General features: G+C 35.7%; 1 protein-coding gene across 2 annotated transcripts in view; it reads right to left on the bottom strand.

Annotated features, from left to right (window-relative positions):
• Positions 1–24,288, bottom strand: part of LOC149805102 (endoglucanase-like) — a 32,204-nt gene extending 7,916 nt beyond the window's left edge. The window contains exons 1-2 of one of the 2 annotated variants that reach the window (XM_089935909.1): positions 24,206–24,283; positions 17,273–17,329 (exon numbers count right to left, since the gene is read on the bottom strand). In XM_089935909.1, coding sequence (XP_089792035.1) covers positions 17,273–17,309 — 37 coding nt within the window. In that variant the 5' untranslated portion in view covers positions 17,310–17,329; positions 24,206–24,283. Of the gene's footprint in view, positions 1–17,272; positions 17,330–24,205 lie in introns of both variants that reach the window. The other variant, XM_089935899.1, reaches the window with a different exon arrangement.
• Between the last annotated feature and the right edge of the window lie 1,583 nt (positions 24,289–25,871).

Raw genomic sequence — 25,871 nt, 5'->3', positions numbered from 1 at the left:
AAGAAAAATTACAAGTTCACGCGTCAGGCAGTTGAAAAAACTGGTCGAAGAGAGCAAGGCCAAGGAAATTTCTGATCCTTGAATCTTCCTGAAGAAATTCCACAAAAAAACAAAAATTAAAAAAATATATTAATTTTGAAAATTTCCCTGGATTTTATTTATTTTTTTGGCCCATTTTTCCCTGGCAGACAGATTCGAAGATTCTCACGATCTTACCAGCAGATTGATACTTAATGTTTCTCCGCGTATATCAAGCAAATTTCCGTCTTGATTCGTTAGTTTGAAATTTATTCTTGATAATAATCGATTGTGGCATCGCAGATAAAACGGATTTACTGGCTCTTTTATTATCAAATAACCCGGAGAGACGTTAGGTGAAAACGAATACAAGATAAATCCCTGCTGCACCTGATTTGACTCTGACGAATCAACATTGTAGCTGCCTTCGGCAACATCCGCGTGAAGATAAATCGCGATAACTTCTGTTATATTAACGATACCAGGTGAAATATGCCGTCCTTGCCCCACTCCGTCGTTGTTATGCTGCAAAATCGATTCTGCTTGTAATTTTTTCTTAGTCCACGCATCGTGTAATTTAGGAAATAACTTATCAGTGGTATCAGTGACAAATTTTCTCATTTCATTAACGTTATAACCAGGAAATTTGTTACTTAGCAGTGTCCTCTCGGTTAAGTTATGTCTTTGCATGAATGCCGTGATAATATAACCAATACCAAAAACAGCGCTGTTTTGTATATTCTCCATCGCTAGATTGTTAATGAGTTCCATATCAGCGGCTAATTTATTTATTCGCTCTACTGTTATGGTAATTTCGGTACATGAAGTTTGCACGTTAAATATACACTCCTGGAAAAAATGATCTAATAATTTTTTTTGTTTCTCGTATTCGTTAATAATTTCACCAAACAATAATTTGATACCATCCTCGAACAAATCCAGCATATACACAGAACCTGAAAGAAAATCGAGGCTTTCTTTAATTTTTTCATATTTATCGATGTAGTCCAAGTTGATTCCGTGATAGTTTTTTTCATTGCTGATAAAATCTTCTTTTTTTGGTTCTGGTGTTATTATCTCCCCGGGTGGAATTTCAGGCCAACCCAATACGGTCCTAATCGACGAATGATAAATATCTACCATGTAAGGTGATGATACCTCGATGATCGACGATAGTGTTGGTTCATGTGAGGATATCTTTATTCCTGGAGTAGCATCGCCGGTTATATTTGATATCCTACTGGTAAATTCCTTATCCAGCTGCTCAATTTCGTAACTGCCTGTTGGTATACTAACAGTAAACCAATCAGGGGTTCCATCGGCGCGTTTTTTATTAGCGATAACAAGTGAATTGTTTGACAATAATTTACCAAATGATTTTGATCTGATATTAGGCCAGCTGTTGTAGACACGCAGCTGCGTTAACGCAATTTCTTTGACGCTGATTGGTGTTGGAAAATTAATGCTAAATTCAGGTTTGGTGGAGCTTAACGATATTAGTGTTGTTGTCGGCGGTGTCGTGTTTGTCACGATCTGGGCTAGTTCGGACATTATTAATATTCATTTGTTCAATCTCCGAGTAAATACTGATCATTGCCGAAAATTCTGGATCGGAGATAACGCCATCGTTGAGACTCTCGGAAAGCAGCGATGATAATTTCGAATACGCGTCGTTGACCTTGGATAATTTGTTTTTGTACAATGATAACTTTTCACTCGTGCACGAGGAGATTTTTTTTGCGATGATATTGAGAACACCAGCGATTGTTGTTGTCGACGAGATTATTATCGTTGCAACGATTGGCGCTATTGTTACCGCGGATAAAATTATTCCAGCACCAGCGACTACCGCAGATACCGCGTACACAGCAATATCGATGGCAACTAATCTACGCTGATATTTCCTTATTTTTGTTTGATATTCGTCGAGGAGTTTTTTTAGCGAATCCTGCCATGATCGCGCCTGATTGTAACGGTAGTCAGATGCGGTCATTTATTAATCTACGATAACAATTACAGATTACCAATTGTGTTTATCCCGGAATACCAACTGTTTCCCATCCCGATAAATATTCGAAAATTACAAAATAGGGAATCGGTCCTGTGGTGGTTCTGTCTGGTGGTTCTAGATCGCATTCCATATCGCTATCTTCACTTAGCGAAACAATAAAAAATCCAGGATAAAATTCGTGGATTTTACGGTTTTGTCCTTTTATCTTAAATTTTATCTCAGAGATAACATATACTCGATATACGCCAGTAATTGGCACGGTGAAATAAAACCCGATACTGTGTCTAGGGTCCCAAGTATAATTATATGTCTTAAACACAAATGGCACATTGCAGTTAAGATTTTTTGTTACCACCTGATCCGGCACGTGAAAACGCGCCAATTTTGGAAGATTCAGTGGTGATATTTTTGTGTTGATATCGTTAATTTTTGTAAATGCGTCGAGAAGATCCTCGTTGATTTTTTTTATTTTTTCATCTGTCAATTCACGCATCGCGTTAAACCCCTTAGTAAATTCGGGAACAACAGCATCGCTGAGTTTATTAATTTCCTTGTTGATATCGTCGATTGTTGCTCTCTGACCTAACGAGATATTTATTTTGGTAATTTCCTCGTTAATGGATTTTACTCTCTCGATGAGATCGCTGTGTGATGTTCTATCGACTTTTTGAAAAATTAATGCGCGTGCCGATTCAATATCTTTGTTGATTTGGGCGATATCTTCGTTTATTTTCTTTGTTTTCTCGATGAGATCGCTGTGTGATGTTCTATCGGCTTTTTGAAAAATTAATGCGCGTGCCGATTCAATATCTTTGTTGATTTGGGCGATATCTTCGTTTATTTTCTTTGTTTTCTCGATGAGATCGCTGTGTGTAGTTGAGGAAGTTTCGATGAATTTTTTTATATCCTCGTCGAGTTTTTTATTGAGATTTTTTGATGTATCGTCTAGTTTTTTAAGATCGTTAGTTAGCTTGGTAAATCTTTTTATCATTCTGTCCTGAAGATCGTCGTGTAATGCTTTATCGGCCTTTAGAAGCATCGCCGCTGATAGCTCTTTGTCGGATTTTTCTACATCCGCGATATCAGCCTTTAGTGGCAATACCGCTAATAGATCAGTAATATCAGCTATAGATTTCAACACTAATTCTGATTGACGAGTAAACTGACTAATATGATCATTATATTCGTCTCGCTTGATTATATCAGTTATTTTGACATTGCTGGTTTGTAATCGCCCTTCGGTATTTTGAAAAACAGCAACTTCACCAGGATCCACCTCTGACAGCGATAGAAGATTGTTAATATCGCTCTTGGTTGCGAACTTTGATAGATCGACGTCAGTCACTTCTGCTTTTTCCTTCCTGTAGATAAATCTACCGTAAATGTCAACCATGATATTTATCTACGGTATATTCAAATAAAATTTTGTTATAAGGGACGGATGATTTTGAAATTGCGTCAAGAACATTAATTGACTCTGGGCCGCATATTGGTGGATCTGCTAATGTTTGTGTTGGAAGAGTCGAATACCAAACCGGAAGTTTCAGTTTTGACACGTAGTTGATAAATTCTTTCGGTGGTGCTAATCCGTACGAGTCAAAATAAACTACTTCGCGAGGATTAATCGCGTAGGCAACCCAGTGCGTACCAGGGCCGGTATTTTCATCGAGATTTATTATTCCTGTCTCGGTAGGGTTTGGTTTGTCTGGTAGTTGATCTCGCATAAATACGCCTCTGAAAAATTTTTTTTTTTTTTCTTTACTTCGCTGATTAGATCTAAATTTGATAGGGGCGTGTTAATCTTAGGCCGGATCCGTACAAAGGGGGTCGTCCTAGTCTTAGGCCGGATCCGCGATGATATTTTTTTTTACCGTATCGTCCTCCTGTAACTTTTTCTATTATTTTTTTAGCCCCGAATCCACCTAAGGCCGATACTGCGCCTGTTATTAACGGAGCCAGTAAAGGAAGAAGAAAAGGAAGAAATCCGCCTATTTTGACCATGTCTTTGATTGCGCCTATTGAGAGATTCACATGAACGCCGGAATTCGCTGATTTGGCCTTGGTAAATCGTTCACGTTGACCTCTAGTTAGTGATAGTTTGTTAGGCCCACCGTGAATCTGATTGTTTTTCAAGGTTAATTTCAAACCGCTTCGCTTTGCTGTTGCTGATTGGAGCTTTCTTATCTGACCCGGGGTCAGAGTTACACTGACGTGCTCGTATGGCATATTAATAACCGCTTAATCTAAATTTAGAATTTGTCACATGTTCTCGACAGGAGCATCGATGACTCTCATTCTGCCACTGATGCCTTCCAGGATCATTGTTCTATCGCTGAGGATCACCGCGATGGCTCTATATAAATTATTTCCTGTGCGAATTCTAGCTTTGAAATGGATATCAACAACGGATTGCTTTACCAAATCGAGATGCTCCAGGGAAAAGTAATAGATAGGATAGCGAGTATTAAAATCTAGCTGTGATATTTGCAATCCGGTATCGATATTTTGATCGCGACCCATAAAACTTAGCAATCGATAATACGCGCGAGCTGTCGAATAATTTTCAAAATTAATTGATATTTCCTCTGATGGTTCTTGTTGGCCATTTACTCTCAGTGACACGTTTGTTGCGTTGATACTATCGAATATCATATGGCTGTATAATTGATGATATCTTCGCGTGTGCAAAAAAGCGATAAAGATATGCCTAGGTGCAGAGGTACCTTGCTGCGATGCAATACGCCAAGTAAAATCACCATCAATATCGGTAGTTATGGAATCTGTTGTTGTTGTTAGCCATGACATGATAGATTTACCGCCTTGGTTCATAAATGACAATAATTTTTCTTCTTCGATTATTGATGGAGTTATCGCTGGCATCCACAAGGTAAATTTGAGTAATTTTACCTGGCCGGCATTTCCCGCATCGAGAGCATTTATCACGTTAGTAGCGTAATCGATATTACCTTCTCGCCAGATAGCATCATCGCTATTTCCTTTTCTAATAAGTGTTATGGTATGTTTCGCTCCGTAAATAATTTTTCTGAAATGCCTGCAAAATCCGAATATATGGGATAACGGAATAGCACAAGAGAATCTTCTGTGAAGTCCTTGCAGCATAGATTTTCGCGTGGCAAATCCGAGATTATAATCATTATTAACGCCAACAGGAAGATCTTGGATAACATTTGAAGGGGCTGGATTAGCGGCGCGATCGTTGGGTTGTCTGATGTCAAGCGGCCTACTATCGGGACGATCAGAATTATCTTTGGCAAACATCATACTAGGACCAGCTGATCTAGTAAAATCATCCGAGTATCTAGCTAGGCCTATTATCGTCGTTGCTAAGTCAACATCATTAGTAATTGACTCAATTTCTCTTCCATCAATCATGTAAGTGGCGCTCTTGAATAACGCCATAATACCGTTGTTAACAAATCCGACTCTAAAATCTGCTCCATAGAGGGTATTATCTGTTTTAATAATTTCCCCGATAACTTCGATATATGCCTCAGATGGAAGAAAATATCTTGTTGTATCGTGAACTTGAATTTCCAAGCGATTAGATGTATTTGGTTCAACTGCATCGTACGAGAAATACTGGAAATCTCGCACGGATGTGTCTCTTCCTACGGGCTCGTCCATGTCGAACACTTCATTTGACACTTGTGCGAACATTTATTATTAAGAATATCATCTAAAACGAAGACCACTGCCTGAAATAAAACTTGTATTAGCAACTTCATTTGCGAGATTTGTCTTAGCAACCTCCTGCGCTAAATTTGTCTTAGCAACTTCCTGTGCTAGATCGTTTATTTTTTTATTTGCCGCGTCGTTTATGACTTTGCTGATTTCGGGTGGCATTTCTCTGGTGATGGGTAATTTGACGGGTTGTTTTTTGCGCACTAAATTTAATATTTTACTTTTGACAGCATTGAAGCCTTTACTGGCCAAATTACCGATACCAGAAATGGCAGTCTCGCCGATTTTTCCTATTGCTTTTGACGCGAATTGTTTGATCGTGGGTCCGATTTTAGGTATTACTCGCGTAACGAGACTTCCAATGATATCACCGAATCCATTGCCGTGGATATATTTGTACACGGGCAATCTAGAGTTTACTATGCGGACCTGTTTGGGTCTGCGCTGATGTTTGTGAACAATCATGTTATTTCAATTGTGTTGTTTTAATCGATGAGCTCATCGACGAGTTCCTTGTAAATGTGAGAATTGATGATGCCACCGCGGAATAACCGCTGACAAATATCTGAGGCTTCGTTAATTACTTCGCGAGAGTTATTTCCTGCTCGTTTTCCTCCGATTAATACCTCGAGGCGAGATACATCGTTGACAACACTGTCAGGGCAAATGGTATATCCGCTTCCTGTTTTTGGTTTTGAAAATGACGATGGCGATAACGCTTCCTCGAATACTTCTCCTGACGATGTCCCTGACGACGTTAATGGTGATTCTAAGGGGAGTTGAAAGGAAGGGGGGTGAAAACCCGGGATTAATATATCACTCTTCCTTGTAGATAATAGACTTTCCTTTAGCTTCATTGATTTATAATCACCAACATCCGATATAAATTTTTCAAAATTTTTATCAGAATAGTCTATTGGTTTTCCTAAAGTGCCAAAATAAATTATCGCCAGCCAATCAACTTCTTCGACTTTATCAGAAATAAATCTTCTCAAAATAAATCTTCTATTTTCAATAGAATCATCCGCAGCCATCTGAATTTTTGAATCATAATTTCTAAGTAAATGCAATATGTTCGTGTTCAAATAATTATCAGCGGTTACACTAGTATCAAGTTTTATTGGATGAAGTTCATATTCTTCCTTCATCCTTATATCTTCGGAAAGTTGTGCCTTAGGTTGTGCTGGTTTAACTATCGATGCCTTAGGTTGTGCTGGTTTAACTATCGGTGCCTGTGGTTGAATATCTTCTTTTTTCCTTCTTGATTTTCTCTCTTTTTTCTGAGGTGGAATTTTTTCTTTTGGTCTAGCTCCTAATTCCTGTGGTTGAACTATCGGTTCCTGTGGTTGAACTATCGGTTCCTGTGGTTGAATTATCGGTTCCTGTGGTTGAATATCCTCTTCCTGTGGTATTACTTTTCTCTTCCGTGTTTTAGTTTTTTCTTCCTTCTTCTGTTGTTTTCTTTCCTTCGCGTGCTGTTTTATATCTTCCGCTAGTTGCTTATTATGATTATATCTATCGTCTGCTGCTTCTAAAAATCTTCTAAAAAATGGATCCCTTTCACTCGCCTGTGTTTTTTCCGCATAAACTTTATATAACATACCATACCAATTATTACGGGTTTTATATTTTTCCTTTCCTATTTCAGTCAAATATTCATTTCGAATATTAAACATATCTTCCGCAAATTGACCAATTCGATCTATGGTATACAGTGTCGAGAGCGGTCGTGATATTATTTCCCATCCCTCATCGGTGAAATTTTCTCTTAAATTCTCGATACTAAACTTCCCTTTTTTTACTCCCGGTTTTCCTAATACGGTTTTTCCCTTACTTGCTCCAGAATCAATTGCAGGTTGTTGCCCTTGTGCTGCTGCTGCTATTGCTAATCGATCGGGTAATGTTCGTGATTGTTCCTCAATACCTTTCAACATGGGAAAAATTCCCTTTTTCCTGGTATCTGGATCTTTTTCGTCACCAAATACAACTTGCTCGATTGTTCCGGTAACTGGCTTCAACCATTTCGATGATTCCTCGGCAATTCCATGTTGCACATCTTCGTAACCACGAACATTTCTCTTAAATAATCGTTTTGTCGGGATAAGCTTCTTTAATGCCGCTAATTGCTCTCGCGCTAATCTGGCAGAATGAGGCTCTCCAACTGTACTAGCTTTCGGACTCATATTATTTTCAACTATATTGTTTTAATGCGAGGTAAAATTAGGATCAGCAGCCAAATCTTTGCAAACTTCATCGATGGAATAAATTTCTCCTACCCCCCCCCTCCCTAAAATTGCTGTCCAAAATCAATGATTTTTGCACACAAAAATTGCAATCGGTGACGAATTTACGCAAATTAATTCTCGCAGGAAGGCTTATTTTTGAAATCTGAGGCTTCTACGGAGAAAGTTCTCGTAGGAAGCTTTATTTTGGTCTGGGAGTCTGGTCTGTAGAACTTCCCTGCTGCTCATATTGGCTTTAAATTTTGAGATAGATCTATGTTACTTATGGGGTTTGTTGCTATATTAATTTCTTTAATAAAAGAAGTATGAATTAAAGGGGATACCCATGGAAAATCAGCTCAAAACTTCCTTGAGAAATTGGGAAGTCTAGCTCTTCATACTATAATGACAATGCTTACGTCATCAGACGTAGACTAGTAAAATATCTGTATGCCTTGCTTCGTTATGTTAATTAGCTACAGTGTCTAAAATAGGAATATAACCAGATAAATTTCTCCAATGAAGGTTTTTATTATTTTTAACTGCGTCGACAGTCAACCACAACCCACTTTGTAAAACCGGGATGAAATGGGGAAAAGTAAAAATTTAGATGACGAAACATGCATTGCTTGTGCATTTACCAGACTACTACAGGTAATGTTAAACATATTGAAATGCATAGCTGGTGATCAATGATCGAGACTAAATATATATATAGATATATAATTGTATATAAGTTTAATCCAGCTTTCCATGAACCAGTTTATATGACAAAGATTGGAAGGTGCAGTAAAAGAAGAACAGTTGTAAATTACTTACTGAGTTATTTCCCTTACAATATAGATGTTATTTGAAGAAACATTTATGAAAATAATAAATGAGAAGATTTAGTATGACTTATTTGTCCTAAATAATGATTGAAATTGAAGCGAATCTTATATGATAATTTCTTATGGCAAAATTTGAAAAGTTGAATGAATATAATGCGATTCATAGTAAAAACGATTGATTGAAATGAACGACTAAAACACCAACATGAAAACAACAGCTGCACAACGTCGTAACCGTTCCATAACATTCCATATACACTTAAATAGCGTATAACTAAGTACCTTATGAAATTGTTGCTGACAAGTGAGACTAACTACACTTAACTTATACATTGTAGAGCTATATTAAATATAATCAAAGAAAATTATGTTGATCATATGCATAACCATTGAAATTGCGCAAGCCCAAATGGGTAATCCAGATGTGTAGGAAACATTGCATTCAGAAACTAGCAACAGAACTAGTTGTGTTTGTTGTATCTTGTAAAAGTTGTAGTTTCTGTAAGGAGTAACGAACGTCTAGACTCTTAGCATCATACGAAATTATTTGAATTTATTTATCTTTTTATCTCTCGATTTTTTAATGACTTTTTAAATACAAACGTGATAAAACAACACTGACAGCGTATCGACACGATAATGCATATATAGTTCCGGCAGAGTTATGTGTATTAAATGTTGTTACAGAAAACGCTACCGTCTTTCAGTATTTCAAAGGTTACAAGTTCACATGTTTTTCAAAATAGATTACTTCCATTTAGGTATTGTGTCACACTGCTGACAAAATGCCAGACCTCCAAAACTGAAGAGCATGACGACGGACAAAAACAAGGCACCGCTAAAACTGTTCATTTGACTACATACATGTTCGAATGAGCATGCGTGATCTTACGTGTTGAAAAACCAAGTGTTTGCACACTTTTGTTTTATGAATTTTACTTTGTTCATATTACATTCAAGACGCGTTGCACGGATGATATGAAGTACATTATAAAATAAGACCAAAGTAAATGAGCACACTTGTTTTCTGTCTGAATTTTACGTAATTTGCACTAAATATTTTCTCGTTTAATTTTGATAAGAGTACTTTAGTTTTATTCATCCTTTCTGATAAATATCTTGCCTGGATGTTCGTGTCACACTCAATTTCCTGCCTGGTATATCAATAGCGTAACCAGAAAATTGTAGGCTGGTATCAACACTTCCTATTTTTATCAGTAGGCTATCTAATGCTAGAAAGCTTAATCATTCCAATTTAGTTGCGGTCTTTAGAATTTACACCATATACAAAGATCGCAATACACAGTGAATTCATCTACGTAAAGGTCCTGGCCATAAAATTATTTTGTTGGGAGGTGGGGGCGCTGTGATTTTCTTTTAAGCTGAATATTTACTTTTCTTAAATTTCAAGATAATTTTCCCCCCAAATAATATCATCGATATAAAATGGTGTCATTTTGAAATCAATCAGAGGAAGATGTTTTTCTAGCTATTAAAAAATGTCCGCCCCCTATCCCAGAACATTGTATTATTGGTCCTCAATATCGTTGCAATAAACCGTGGTAAGCTTCGCGGTACGTTCGGAAATGCCCAATTTTCCGTGTTACCTGGTCTAGTGCTGATGCTTAAGAAATACGTCGGGAAAATGGTGGAGAACTGTCACACGCAAATCTAAGATAGGCCGAAAACGAATCATTGACCATTTTGACCGGCCTTAACATCTCCCGGCCATTTCCATTAGACTTTGAAATAGTCTCGGACCTTCTCGTAGGAATACAAATCAATTTCACGTATTTAGTGATTTGCCTCAGGCGGTGTGCACAATATATGCTACGACAGCAACGGCAGATTATTTTCGATTGTGACGTTGTTTCCTTTCGCCGCGATATTGTACCATGTGAAAGAAAGTAGTTGAGAATACAGTTCTCAAGAGAGATCAGAGTGTTCCGATAGCATTTCGACATTACGACAACACTCATTCGGGAGCATCATTAGATAACGAGACTTAGTAGGTCATTCGGCTCGGCAACTCTGCAGTGTGCTGCGCTATTTAATTGAACCGATTCTCTTTTTAGTGAATAATAACAACCATTAACGACGTTGCTTTATGTTACTGAGAATATTCCATTTTCGATTGTATCAAATTGTATAATCCATTCCAATGTAGCTCTTTTCTTATATTCTAGACAGAAACGTGGTATGTTGAGCGCGAGACAATTTGTTCTTCAAACAAACCTAACAAATGTACGATTTCTTTGCTTCGTCAGTTCATTTTAATTATCGTCATCCTTTGTATTTTGTTGATATATATTTACAGTCTCAGCTTGGAATATTTTATAAATTGATTTTCCTTGCTTTTTATAGTGTTTCCTCAAGGATCAAAATAGGATTTGATACTTGTCCACCGAAAATAACACTTTAAACATGCATCTCATTAAAATGAGATTTTTATTTTATCGTTTATTGTTGCTGTAATCATTATTATTGTGAAAATAGGAAATCTGCAAGTCAATGGTCTCCCTGGGATGCGTCAGCGTCAGTTTGCAAGAAAAAGTGACAGATACAGCTAAATTGAGATCATTCTTCAGTGGGCCTCCTATATGACCATTTGAAATATAAGATTTGTTTTGTTGCAGAATCAATATTAAGACATGCTCAGCAAAGTCATTTTCTTGATGGCTATGCAAATTTTCAAATGACCAATTGTTTTTCAGTCTTGCATTCAGGGACCTAATGTGATATTACATATATTCAAAGTATATCTCAAAATGTCATCTCATGTGGTATTTGTACATTTTTTCCAGGTCTTTAACTGTGCAGTTATTTAACCAGTTTCAAACTAACAGATTGTGCTGCGTGTTCAGACTATTATATTCTGATAGAATAAAACGCCCTTAGTTACTGATTCTTATTAACCATTTCCGATAACTTTATATCAACTTGGAATTGAAAATATCAGAAAACAAATATGAAATTGAAAAGGCCACTATCTATCTATCTATCTATCTATCTATCTATCTATCTACATACCCAATGTCCTGAACTCAAATCCAAGTAAACACTTCTACCTTCAAGTAATTATTATCTTAAATATATAATCAATAATCACGGATAAAGAACAGCAATGCAATATTTTGTTTACAAACATTTCATTAGTCATGTAGTCCCAAACTCCTACTTTTAATTATAGACAAAAATCAATCACAATGAAAATTATAGATATATAACACATCCCCTCATAAAGAACGAAATGTTATACAAGAAAGTTTTCTTTCATATATTACTCAGATATACATATGATTCTATAATAATTAAGATAACATAGATGCATTTTGAATAACACAATATGTACACCAAGGAATACTTCTATACATGTGAAAGTGCTTCTGCGATTAGATTATCTATTCCCTTTACGTGCCTAATGTCAATGCTATATTCCTGCAGCATCAAACTAAATCGCAACATTCGCTGATGTGTGTCTTCATTTTGTCAATTAAGGTAATTGAGTAGTGGTCACTGAACACAATAATCTGAGAAGGTGCTGAACATTTTATGTACATTTCGAAATGTTGCAAGGCCAATACCTAAGCCAGCCAAGCATTGCTACTCGATTATGGAATAAATTGTCTGGAGCTTGTTTGATTCATTTTATAAAAATGACACTTGATGATCCAGGCCATTGTTGTCTTGTTAAATCAATACTCCACCAACCGCCGCTACATAACTCGCTTGAACGGATATTTAAAACGGTTGACTGAAATTTGGAGATGAAAGAACCGGTGTACCCTTAAGTATGACCATTAATTTATCAAAAGCCTCCTGACATTTGTGAGACCTAGGAACTCTGGCTTTGTTTCTAATAAAATTGGTCAAGGATTCAGCAATTATAGAAAAATTGGAACAACATTTCCGATGATACCGAGACATAGCCAAAAGTGGCATCAGTTACATTTTACTGACAGACAAAGGCAATTCAAAGATAACCTTTACCTTAACTTTAAAAAGTTTAACTTGACCCTGATCCACAATATGTCCGAAAATGTAACACTAGCATGGCAAAACTCACCTTTACCTAAATTAATTGTCCACTTCGCTTTGACTAGTTTATCAAATTATTTGCAATGGTTTGCAAGTTTTCTTTCCATGTGTCGTTGTAGATTATGCCACCATCTTGAATATTTAGACCAGATGTTATGTTAATTAAGCTAAAGGAGAACCCTTCTTACCTAACGGCATAACTTTTTATTGGTAATGTCCCTCTGGAGTTGCAAACGCCGAACTTTTCTAGCTCTTTCCGTAAAATGAATTTGCCAGAATCCTTTAGAAACGTCAAATTTGGTGACATCTTTCATCTCCATTTTTGTTAATACAGTCATCGGTTCTTGGCAATGGAAATGAATCTGTTTTGATGACACTGTTCACTTTTCTGTAGTTGGTAAACATGTATTCATGGCAAGAATACATGGTGAACTCCAATTATTTTTACTTCAATCTATGAAATCGTTCTCCAACAACTATCGAATTTCGGATTTTAAATATTCCTATTTGAGAGAATTCATCATGTAAGAATTCTGTTTCACATGAATAGAATCTACGCTTTTAGCCTCATGATAGATTTTCTTTGTTCGTGTTTGAAAATCTGGAAACGAGTGCTCATTCTCACATATGTTTTCGTTCACACTTTTCTTGTGCATGCAGATGTAGAAGTTTCTGGTCCAGATTATTAAATATTTGTAAATTCGGAAGAATGGTTGAACCAAAGTCACAACAGACCGATTGCATGCCATTGTTCCAATCATCTCTGCATGCTATTATAACTAAATTGATTGAATAATTAACAAGGGTATCTCTATCAACATATTCCTTTATTATATTTATATGGCAAAGTTGTTTCTGTTTCCTCCACTTATGAGTCTTATTGACATAATGGAAGTCACTTACATTCAACTCAACTGCGTAATGACCATACTATTTAGCCTTAAGAGGATTCTGAGGTATGGTCAAAGGAGCCAGAACTTTATCGCCAGGCTGAAAGCTTCGTTATTTTGTATTTCTGTCATATCCTAATTTCATGTTTGACTACGTAGAGTGAAGATTATTTCTAGCTACTTCACGAGCCTTTAACAACTTGTATTTGAAATCAGAAACAGTCAAAACGACTAATTTTTGAATCTTCAGTTGAAAAAAAAAGTTTATTTTCTAATAGCTTAAATTGTCCACGTTCAGAATGGGTAAATATTATTGTAACGTAGTCGAGCTGACCCTTTGAGACCGGGCAGGGTTTTAAAGAAACAATAAACCGTTCGTGGATGACAAATGACAATATATTAAACACTGGTACTAATGATATGAAAACAACACAGAAAAGCATATAAAATGAAAATGAAACAAATGAAATACACTTTGACTACTATGTCACATTCATGTAGTCAAAAAGTTCTAGCAACTCCATATAAACTTCATGTATACAAATATCTCTAGCAAATTTTCATATAAACAAATGCTTGTTGCAAACCTATATACTCAACTACTGGTTGCAAACATTTATGTAGTCAGACAAAACTGTCACAATTCACATGTAGTTAAACCACTACTTGTTATTATGCTTTTACTTGTAGTCAATACACTACTTGTTATTGTGCTTTACTTGTAGTCAATACACTACTTGTTATTGTGCTTTACTTGTAGTCAATACACTACTTGATTGGAAAATACAGGTTGACAAGGCCTTCTCTCTGGCACGGTCACTTTCCCCTCCGCACTTGTACCCGTACGTTGGCACTGAATTGGTGGGTTATACTAGTAATGGTACAACAGACGTCATTGTATCCACAAGCCCATCCGGCTGCTCATAACCGGCGAGCTGAATATGGAAAATAAACACACCTTTCCAATAGTCTAATTTAATTGAAATGGGTTTTGTTGCAACTACTTTAAGAACATACGATAGGCACGAAGTATGACATAGGAATGCTATGCAATAAAAATAAATATACGTAATGCTATGGCATTAATAAATACATAATATGTTTTCGAAATTAGTCGTGATAGCGACTAGATGAAATTAACTCGCTACCACATTGCCTAGGTTATATCTTAATAAACTGAATTGCAAATACGATAAACGATGTGACCACATAATACAACAATGAACGTGCTTTTACGAAACTGAATAATTATTGTAAATAATAAAAAGAGTTGACTAAAAAACATTCGACTCACCCAACTGTTTGGCTCTAACTAAATTACAATGGCACCTGCCCGACAGCTGAATATGTTTAGAGCTTCCCTCTATATTGGCTGTGCCCTTCAATATCTCTACCCGATATATATATAGTAGTGCGCAATAATATATTATTTCGCACGTGCCGCGCGAGCAATAAAAGCGTCACGCGATACGACAAAAAATTACATTTACAGAAATATTACGGCGCGTGAAACAAGACAACCTGATTATATGAAAAGTATGGAAGACTAAATGAGCCATATCGGGCATTTCGTAACAATTATTACAAAAAGACAAAAAGCTAATAATTCTGAGACTGATTCCCTAACAGCTAACATCAGTAAATGAACACCATCATCCCAATCTTTCCTGTATTAAATCAATCGGACCAAATCATATAAAAAACAGTACGGCAAAGTTTATCAAAGCTTTAATTATGATTTTAGTCTTAATATTCATCAAATGATTATCCTCTGGAAATCTTGTGGATCCAAAAACTATTGTCAACTACTAATAGTTGCCTGACTTGGTCTTAGGTATGCTGTAAAATGGTTCGTCAAATGCAGAAATAGGTTGCAGGTGAGCCTTATGTATATTCTGATTGGATTTTCATACCATATGACAAGTATGACAAGATCTACAGTATTTAGAAACAACACCTTTAGTTTCTGGCCAATGAAAATCATTCAAGATATAGTGATAAGTTTTTTTGACTTCTAAATGAATAGCCAAGGATGTTTCGTAGGATAGACTTAGAATTTCGATACGTCTGAGGAACAACAATTTGGTAACACACTGATCACGAGCGGGTTCCTCAAATCGATTATTTTTTTCTGATAAGGACCCCATTTTTCACAAAATAACAATCTAGTCCTTTTGTGGCTTCAGTTTCGCTAATCGCCCTTTGAAACAAAAAGACTACCATAGGATCTTGTTTCTTTTCGAGAATGAGTGATTGTCGTTTGTTACCCTGATTATAATAATGAGAATGACTAATTAAAAGGGGGTCACTGTGACCAACACCTCTTGATTAATATATACATAGAGCAAAGGTGACTTCAACAAAAGACTGAACATTACACGTTTCACTTTCAGGAATAATTTCCTGATCAACATTATTCTCAAGAATTATTTTTGCCATAGCTGTAATAACGACTGAAGCTAGTTATTAAGTAGGGATTTCATTTTCAAGAGGATATACTTTTTTGATTCAAATAAGGCTTGTCAGTTACAAGTGATTTAACAACAACCTTATATCCAGCTGGATCATTGCTCTGTAATAAATGATTGCCCTCAATTGGTAAAGAAGTCACTCATTGGTCCTACTGTCACGGTTCCTGAGACTACGTCTAATGATAAATTTACATAATGGAGAGGAACATTAACAAATCCACACTCTACTCCCTGAATACCATTATTTCACAAAAAGAAGACCTCTCAGATAAAGGCAAGTCTCATTATAATACAAGATTCTGGCAATCTCCTGTATCCCTTAATATTTTAATTAGGAAAGGTCTTGAATAATCACCAATAAGTGATATAACAATTTTCGAATGAATGGTTCATAATTGTCCTTAATAAAATCAGACTGAGTCTCGTTTGATCCAACACATGTACTGCTTTCAATGAATGACCATGATCTTGACCTCTTAGAAATAAGGGCATTTGGAATAGCTCTGTCATTAATTTTCTGCTTAAGTTTCAGACTATGTAAATTAGAAATAACTTACCATTTCTTCCGACAATAAGTGTACGTAGGACGAAATAAGGATTTTTGATCAGTTTTATCAGAAGTTCGATTCCTAAAAGTTGTGCCAGATTGCGAGTTGGAAGTACTGATATGGGACTGAGATGATGTTTTACCAAAAGGCTACTGAGAGGAAGACTTATTAAACCATTGAAATGTTGCGAATCAAGGAATAATCTTCAGCTGTACGAGTAGCATGTTTCAAAGTTTCAACCTTTTTCTCGTCAAGATAGGTTTTGACATTATTATGGATGGAATTCTTGAAGTCTTCAGCAATATAGATTCTTGAGATTGACCGTATCATTATCAGACTTCTTGGTGGAGGACCGCCAATCAAGTTGTCGTTCTTTTTCTGTTGTACGCATGCGACATAACTTTGTCCAGTTTCTTTTCTACATTTCCTAAACAATTGTCGAGATTTCGCATGTACCAACTCATAACCCTTCAAGATATATTCCTAAACGATATCATAATTGTTGTAATGAGAGTGAAAGGTAGAGCTGTGTTAATAAGTACACTTTGTAATAACAAAATCCAACGTTTTCTTGGCCATTTCAAGTTTTCAGCAATTTTCTGAAAATGAAGAAAATATTTATCAACTTGATTTTTCATGAAAAGGGATAATAACCTAATATTTCTGGGAACCTCAAAAACGGAACTTGTGTGTAAATGGGTATTGGTACTTTTTACGTTTGCCAGTTCTAGTTGTTTTAATTTCAGTTGCATTGTTCTTTTTATCTTTCTCTTTGGATTCGTACTCTGCTTTCAATCTTCCTTTCATCTTTCTACAATGGTATTTCTCTTTCCACTTTCTGATTTTGGATTTCTGTCATACGTTTCAAGCGGAAGCTTTCTGGGCTCTATTTCCATCTCGCTTTTCAATTTTTATTCTTTTAGTTTCATGTAAGAGCCACATAGAAAGTCGCTAATCGAATCCAAAGCATATTTGTCCAAAAAATTATTTTCTACCAAATACTGGAGCAAATGATTGCTTTTATATTTCGTTCTTTATTAATGGAGCAATTGATTGCTTTTATATTTCTTTCTTTATTAAAGAAAGATTATATGGTCCCGCAAGCTGAAGCAATTTGTCGTTTTCGAAGGACTCGAACCCTTCTGAGTAGAATTAAACAAAGTTCACCACCTTACACGACATTGTAAAGTTTGTTGCTTGCACTAAAGATTTATCAAACATGTGAAATTAAAATACCAGGGACTAAAATAATTCCAAAACAAAGTGATCTTAAATTTCAAAAGCTAATTAAAGTTATCTGAATATTTTTTTTTAATTTTCGTATCCAGGACGAGTGCCCCAACTTTTATATTACGACTATATGGTCTTAAACTAAGTAAAAGAAGAGGGAGAAAACCAAAAAATTTAGCAAAGTTCAATAAATAATCTATTTCCTGGAATACAAAATGAACATTTGAAAAGAACTTATGTATTTTGAATTCAATCCTAAAGAATCCTAAATATTTCATTACAAGTATAAAAATGTAGTGTATTCCAATTGAGTTCCTATTTCATTTCGAATGAATTCCAATCTTGAATGTGCTGATGTACCAGCAGCCTGGAATAATGATGATGTGCTAACAGTCTTGACGTCTGACAACGATGTAATCTACTTTGTCTGTAAATGAAATCACAATAATCCCCATCTAGTGATTCAGTCCGAAAAAATTGATAGAGATCTTAGCAATTACAATGAATAATTTAAATAAATAAATATCAAATATCCAAAACAAAGCGATCTTAAATTTCAAAAGCTAATTAAAGTTATCTGAATATTGTTTTTAAATTTTCATATCCAGGACGAGTGCCCCAACTTTTATATTACACTGGTCAACAGTGAAATCATTACTGACTTGAAAAGGCCCTAATCTGTAGTATTTTGGTGTGCCGAACACGAATATAACCGTGAAAAATTTGTATTGGCTCTCGTTTTGAAGATATTCATATACCTCATTTTCTATGTTTCACTGTGTAAATTTCTCCAGTAGGACTGCAGCAACATCCGGAATAATGATGTAACATTGCATAATACCATCATGCTCACATCATCCACAGTTGATTGCATCATTTTCTGATGCAATGCAATACTAATGCCATGCGGCTGCTGAAGTAAGTTGACGTCAGCAGTGTACTATACATGTGTAGGCCTATTATACTAATGCCAGGCGGCTGCTGAAGCTGACGTAAGCAGTGTACTATATAAAGCCCAATCAGATAGGTTCAGCATTTAAAATATTTTAGACGTTGTGCGAGACAGTTCAAGCTACTGTTACATAAAACTTATTATTTTATCCATTTACGTACAATAAAGAACAGTAATGCCTCGAAAGTGTGTTAATACCGCGGACAATTTTTGCTATATTTGTGGGGAAGTGACATTTGCCAACCAGAAGAAAAGTATCAATTCTCAAGTGAAGAAGGCATATCATCTTTACTTCGGATGCAAGGTTGGTGACCAAGACAAGCCTTGGGCTCCGCATATATGCTGTGCTACATGTACAACACAGCTTTCACAGTGGTTGAATTGCAAAAGGTCATCAATGCCGTTTGCAGTCCCAATGGTGTGGAGAGAGCCAAGCAACCACCTAAATGACTGTTACTTCTGCTTGGTTCCTCCTCTTTCCGGCGGAATAACGAAGCGAAAGAAGTCGAGAATAGTCTACCCAAACATTCCGTCTGCATTGAGACCAGTTCCACATGGTGAGGGACTTCCTATTCCAGAACCTCCAGCAGAATATTCTCTTGATTCATCTGACGAAGACAAAGGTGAGTCGACCTGTTCTTCTCCTGGTCCATCAGCATGCAGTGATCCAGATTTTCACTGTGGTGCATCATCAACCCCACACAGAATAACACAGGAAGAACTAAATGACCTGATTCGTGATTTGGACTTATCAAAGAACAAGGCAGAATTGCTAGGATCAAGACTCCAACAATGGAATCTTCTAGAAGAAGATGTCACAATTACTGCATATCGAAAGCACCACCAGCAATTGGAGCCTTTCTTCAGAAAGGAAAGTAATCTGATATTCTGTTCCGATATTGAGGGCCTCATGAATGCTTTAAAAATCACTCATGACCCACAAGAATGGAGACTATTTGTGGACTCTTCGAAACTGAGTCTCAAGGCTGTGCTTTTGCACAATGGAAACATTCTTCCATCTATTCCAGTAGCGTATGCTGTCCAGATGAAAGAGACGTACGATAACTTAAGGCAGCTACTGAATTCCATTGAGTATAACAAGTACAGCTGGCACCTCTGTGGTGATTTGAAGGTAGTTGCCCTTTTAATGGGACTGCAGCAAGGATATACAAAATACATGTGTTTCTTATGCGAGTGGGATAGCCGAGCAAGGGAAATGCACTACATGAGGAAGGAATGGACTCACAGGCAGAATGTAGCCATTGGAGAGAAGAATATCCAACACCCAGCTCTGGTTGAGGCTCAGAAAATCTTGCTACCACCCCTTCACATCAAACTAGGTTTGATGAAGAACTTCGTGAAAGCCATTGACCGGACTTTGCCAGCATTCCGATACCTGCATGAAAAATTCCCTCGACTCAGCGAAGCAAAGATTAAAGAGGGAGTTTTTGTGGGTCCTCAGATTCGAGAGCTTTTCAAAGATGACCGGTTCAACAACTTGCTGGAAGGTGACGCGAAACAAGCATGGAATGCTTTTCGCCTAGTTTCTACAAACTTCCTCGGAAATGTTAGGGCAGAAAACTATAAGGAACTAGTAGAAGACATGTTGATGAAGTATAAGAAACTTGGCTGCAATATGTCTCTAAAGATTCACTTCCTTCATTCCCATTTGGATTTCTTTCCTAGCAACTGTGGTATTGTTAGTGATGAACACGGCGAACGTTTTCATCAAGATATCGCAACAATGGAACAAAGATACCAGGGAAAATGGTCCACTACAATGCTGGCTGACTACTGCTGGACACTCCTCAGAGATGCTCCCGAACAGCTGTACAAGAGACAGGTGAAGAAATCTAAGATGTAGTCAATGACTTGATTTTTTATAGGTAGGCTATTACAGTTGACCTTTTACTATTGGAATGCATTTCGTTATGTAAACATTAATTTCTTGCAGATTACAAAAAAACTAGAGCCAATTTTGCAATTTGACTGTCATATTCGTGTTCAGCACATAAAAATTGATAAGAATTGACTAATTTTATTTCAGTAACATGACTTTTGTAAAAATTTGTTGTCCAGTGTTACCAGTATATGATTTTAAACTAAGTAAAAGTAGAGGGAGAAAACTAACAGGTTTAGTAAAATTCAATAAATAGTTTTTGTCTAGAATAGAAAGTGAACATTTGAAAAGAACTTATGTATTCTGAATTCAGTCCTAAAGAATCCTAAAAATGTAATTACAAGTATAAATGTGTAGAGTATTCCAACTTAATTCCTATTTCATTTCGAATGAATTCCAATCTTGAATTTGCTGATTTACCAACATCCTGGAATAGTACTGATGTGCTAAAAGTCTTGATGACTGACAATGATGTAATCTACTTTGTCTGTAAATGAAATTATAATAATCCCCAACTAATGCTTCAATTGATAGAGATCTTAGTAATTACAATGAATAATTTAATAAATAAATATCAAATTAAAAATGAGCACAACCTAAAGACTGATTCCACTTCGAATGTTAAGACTGGAATAAATGATTCTGATGTAAACAGCGTTAATATAAAAACCTAAGACAACCAGGACGAGGGTCAAAAGTTCCTTGTTAGAACACTCTAAGTCATAAACAAGATCAGGATCTTCACTAAAATTTAGCCAAGAACATGGAAACCGTCATGTAGACCATAAATTTCTAAGGGGAAAACTAATGTCCTGAACTAAAATCCAAGTAAACATGTTTGCCTACAATCAATGAATATCTAATCTACAATAAGAGACAAAAATTAGCTACGTAATACGTTATTTAGTAAAAATGGCATGAGTTATGTAGACCGAAACTCCTACCCCCACCTATGGACAAGGGCCAATCAGACAAAACAATAAGACGAAAATGTTTGCATTATGTTATCTGAATTTGAAATTAAACTACAATTTCTATAGGACGACAATGTTAGACATCTTATATGCAATTATATTTTCGTTTCCTGAATGGTATTGTTCCAAATGATGAAAAATATTTTCAAAACTCTCTCTCTTTTAGTTGTGAGGAGTAACATCAATATATTTCAAGCATCTCCTTTGGGTCTGACCATTACGAAAAGTAGAGACAAATGTATAAAAGAAGTCAGATTAGACTGTGACACTATTTTTTCTCTCTTAGTGTCCCTCTTACTTCAGTCATATTAAATTGCTTCTTTAAAATGTAATGGTTTGTGCGGGTCAAGTACGGCTATTTTTGTTTCTGATATGCGTGCATAATTCAACAAAACACAATTTATCGGGCTGTTTCAGACCTATAAAACTTTCAACTTCATTAAGTCTCTTTTATGCAAGATGTATCGATTCCATCTGACTACGCCACTGGGAAATGTCGTTTCCTTTTGACATAACGAACGAATTAACTACTTGTGAAATTGCTACCCAAAACTTTGCTCTGAATTATTTTTAGTATCAATACTTAGCTAATGCTAATTCCCTAGGGAAAAGTAAATCAAACTCAATACATTTAGTTTAGGCAGACCATGCATTGAGAATAGGATGGCCACCTTTGATGGACAAACGTAGTCATGGTGATCACGACTGGAGAAGAAGACACCAGGCCAATCATACTGATATTACCCTACTGACCATTCTTTTCTTCCCAGCTTTCCCTTTTTCGTTTCTTCTACCTGATTTTACTAGTTTTAGTCTTGCTCATATGTTTTAAGGTTGATGACTAGAAATTTTCATGGGGGGAGGTCTTTTATTTTTTTGGTTAAATTCACCGATTAATATATTTAAGACTACAAACGTATTTGTTAACTTCATTACAAATGAAACGTATCACATCATTCCACTTATTTCGACATTTTGAAAAAACGAAAACTCGCAGTAAGCATAGAAAACAAAAGGAACACAAGATTAACATAGGAAATATCATCGTTGAAGTGTCATCATTATTGTGTTTACCATGAATTAATCTGTAATACACGGAAACCTGTAGATAAAGGACATTTGTCTTCTAGAACCAGTGTCGTTTTTAGAGGCAAATATCATTATAAACGAACAAGAGATTCTTAAAGCTACTTAATCATTGCGATTGCATGCCTCGGGAGACAATCCGCTTCTGTATCCGTTATAATAAAGGAACGTGCAGATTGTCTCCCGTGACTGACTATGGTGGTACTATGTAAAACAAAATTCCACTGAGGCGACAAAATAAATAGTTTCTTTAGAAATCGAGAAATGACTTCATTGAAACTTTCTAGAATGTGGATTCAACTTCCTGGAACAAAAACAAAGATATATTTTGTCGTTTTATTATGGACATTTTTTGGAAGAACAAATGAGACCATCAAATATTGGGATTGGGATAGTATTACACTTGCATTTTTAGAATACAAAGATCAAAAGAGAATTTTTCTATATAAAACATATTCTTTCTGTCTTTGTGTTTGTGCTATCTTTAAAAAATTTATTTTCTAAAGTTAAAATTAAACAGATTTCATAACCTTTTTGGGGAATAATAATAATAATAATAATAATAATGATAATGATAATAATAATAATACAGGATGTCATAGTAAATCACTTTGATGCTTCTTATTTATAAAGTTGCAAATTTACCAGGCCTTTCTAACAAGAATTAAGACTGGTTACAGTCATGTGACTCAGAAAACGTTTAGCTTTTAGTTCATAATACTTAGTAGGTGTCCGCCTAAATAGCCAATGCCAGTGTAGTAACATCCCACTACCACGACACAGTTGTCAACGAATTGATAGCACAAGCTCGGAACTAATTATATATTTGTTCTATTATGTGCTTGGACAATATTTGTACACAATGGTCTAAACGTAGTAGTGATACTTTTTATTGCAGTCAGTTATTATTTCTATAAATATTTGTAAAGTCATGAATAGAACTCCATATTTTACAGGATTCATGAAGCGTGAAAATCGATTACACGTAATATATTCGCGTGCTTAATTCTTTACTGCTGTCCATGTGTGTATAATCAATTTCATGACTTCAAGAATTACGTCAAATATGAAGTACAATTCATAAATGATACTGATGATGTCAATAGCTACGTAAAGACAAGACCAAGATGTAATAATTATATTAAAAGAATACACAAATCTTCAATAATGGTACTACAGTTGCTGGTGCTACTTCTAATTCTCCTACTAAATAATAATACTAATAATAATAATAAATACATAAATTATTAATATTAATAATGAATAAATATCATATTCAAATTCTATCTGCACTAAAATTTACTTTACTAGTGTGTTATTATCAATTTCTCACCAGACAGCAACAGGATAACGAAAATTATGAACAGGAACATTGTGAACTATCTAACCTCCAGTCGGAACGGCTTTGAAGTGGTGACTGTGGGCATTTTGATAAGATAGGAAGGTATATTTATAATACAGATAATTATGATCGTGTCTTAAATGTTATAATCAAATCATTCCATATGCCCACTCACATAATTTGTGACCCCATTATCGTGACAGACTTTTATTTTAATAATTAAATTTTTGGATATTCATCGAAGTGTGCATTTTACTTAATCTCTCACAAAAAGAATGCATAACTTGACTTGTCTAGTAATTCATCGTGCAAGTAAAACTAACCAACAATCTCTGGCACGCGAAGGTGATCTAACCTGGTCAGGATGAAGCAGCACAAGAGTTCAAGAGCTTCACAATAACATTTTGTTGAAAGGAATCTTTCTTGTTATTCAGCTAATATACTTTACACGTTTAGCATGTGTTAACCTCGCATTCTACGTATTTCAATCTCACTCCCCCCAACCCTGCCCCAAACATTTGTGCAGATAATTGTTCCACAATTCAATGTTGCTGCGAAACTGCAGTAATTTATGAACATATATGCCCAAGCTAGTTGTGTGCTTTTATTACAACGTTGAGTGTTTGAGTTTAGAGATTCATGTCTAATTACAGCTTTTGAACTTCTGCCTAATTGGGAATTTTAACTGGGGTTGCAAAATTTTGATCTGAAGTCAAAGGAGGGTGGGGTGGTAAGGAGATAAAGAGTTGCTAAGTTCATTTTAAACTAACTGGAAACCGAAAGCAACCAAAGTGAAAAACCAACCCGGACCGTTCCATTCATACAATTGGGAATATGGATCTGTATTATCCTCATTGTTCATGGATCGTATATTAAAACAAAAATATGAGTCGAGGGAATAGCCAGTGCATTTTAGTGGCCTATGGGAATAGAAATATAACGAAGAAAGAAAAAGGTCAAGACAATTTTTTTTAAAGAATATGTTTGTCGTATTGTCATTGGTCTTAATGTACCTCAGTCTTTCTTCAGACATGAAATACATTTAAATTTGAATATTAATGAACGATTGTGGAATATTTCTCATCTCTAGACCAGATGAAGTGATTTTTAACGACTCGTTCCAAAGAATTACTACAGTGTGGTAGATTAAGCGATCTCTTGACCACTGGCTATGATAGTCTAGACCTCTGTGGTTCAATAATGTGATGTCCAAGGTAGTACCTAATGCTTGGTGGCTGTTACTTTGATTTCTTTTGGGGTGGGGGTGGATAGAAGATTCCTTAATGATATTCATTGTTGATTGAGAAATTGGTAGGAGGTGCTGCAGGTAAACTTCGTGCTCGACATTTTTATGCAAGTTTTTATTGTTGGAAGATAAATTTGAACTAAATCAAATCTCATTAAATCTTCCATTAAACGTTTCAACATAACAAGCTGTGCATGGTTGGTATTCTTAAGTCCATTATTTAAAGAGTTTTAAAGAATTAAGAAAGAAATGAGAAAAAACAAAACTAAATATAATGTACGTCAATCAGCACTTGAAGTCTAAAAAAATATTTCAAATCAACTCGCGTTAAAACAGATACAAATCAAACCAGCTGAAAATAGCCTGATCATCATAGACTTCAAATTTATCTTAAAGCCGACCTCGATTTAG

Source organism: Sinohyriopsis cumingii, chromosome 2, assembly GCF_028554795.1.
Source record: "Sinohyriopsis cumingii isolate HCF-2022 chromosome 2, ASM2855479v2, whole genome shotgun sequence".
Classification (NCBI taxonomy): Eukaryota; Metazoa; Mollusca; class Bivalvia; order Unionida; family Unionidae; genus Sinohyriopsis; species Sinohyriopsis cumingii.
Note: the sequence above shows the minus strand (reverse complement) of the source record. Positions and strands in the feature narration are given on the sequence as shown.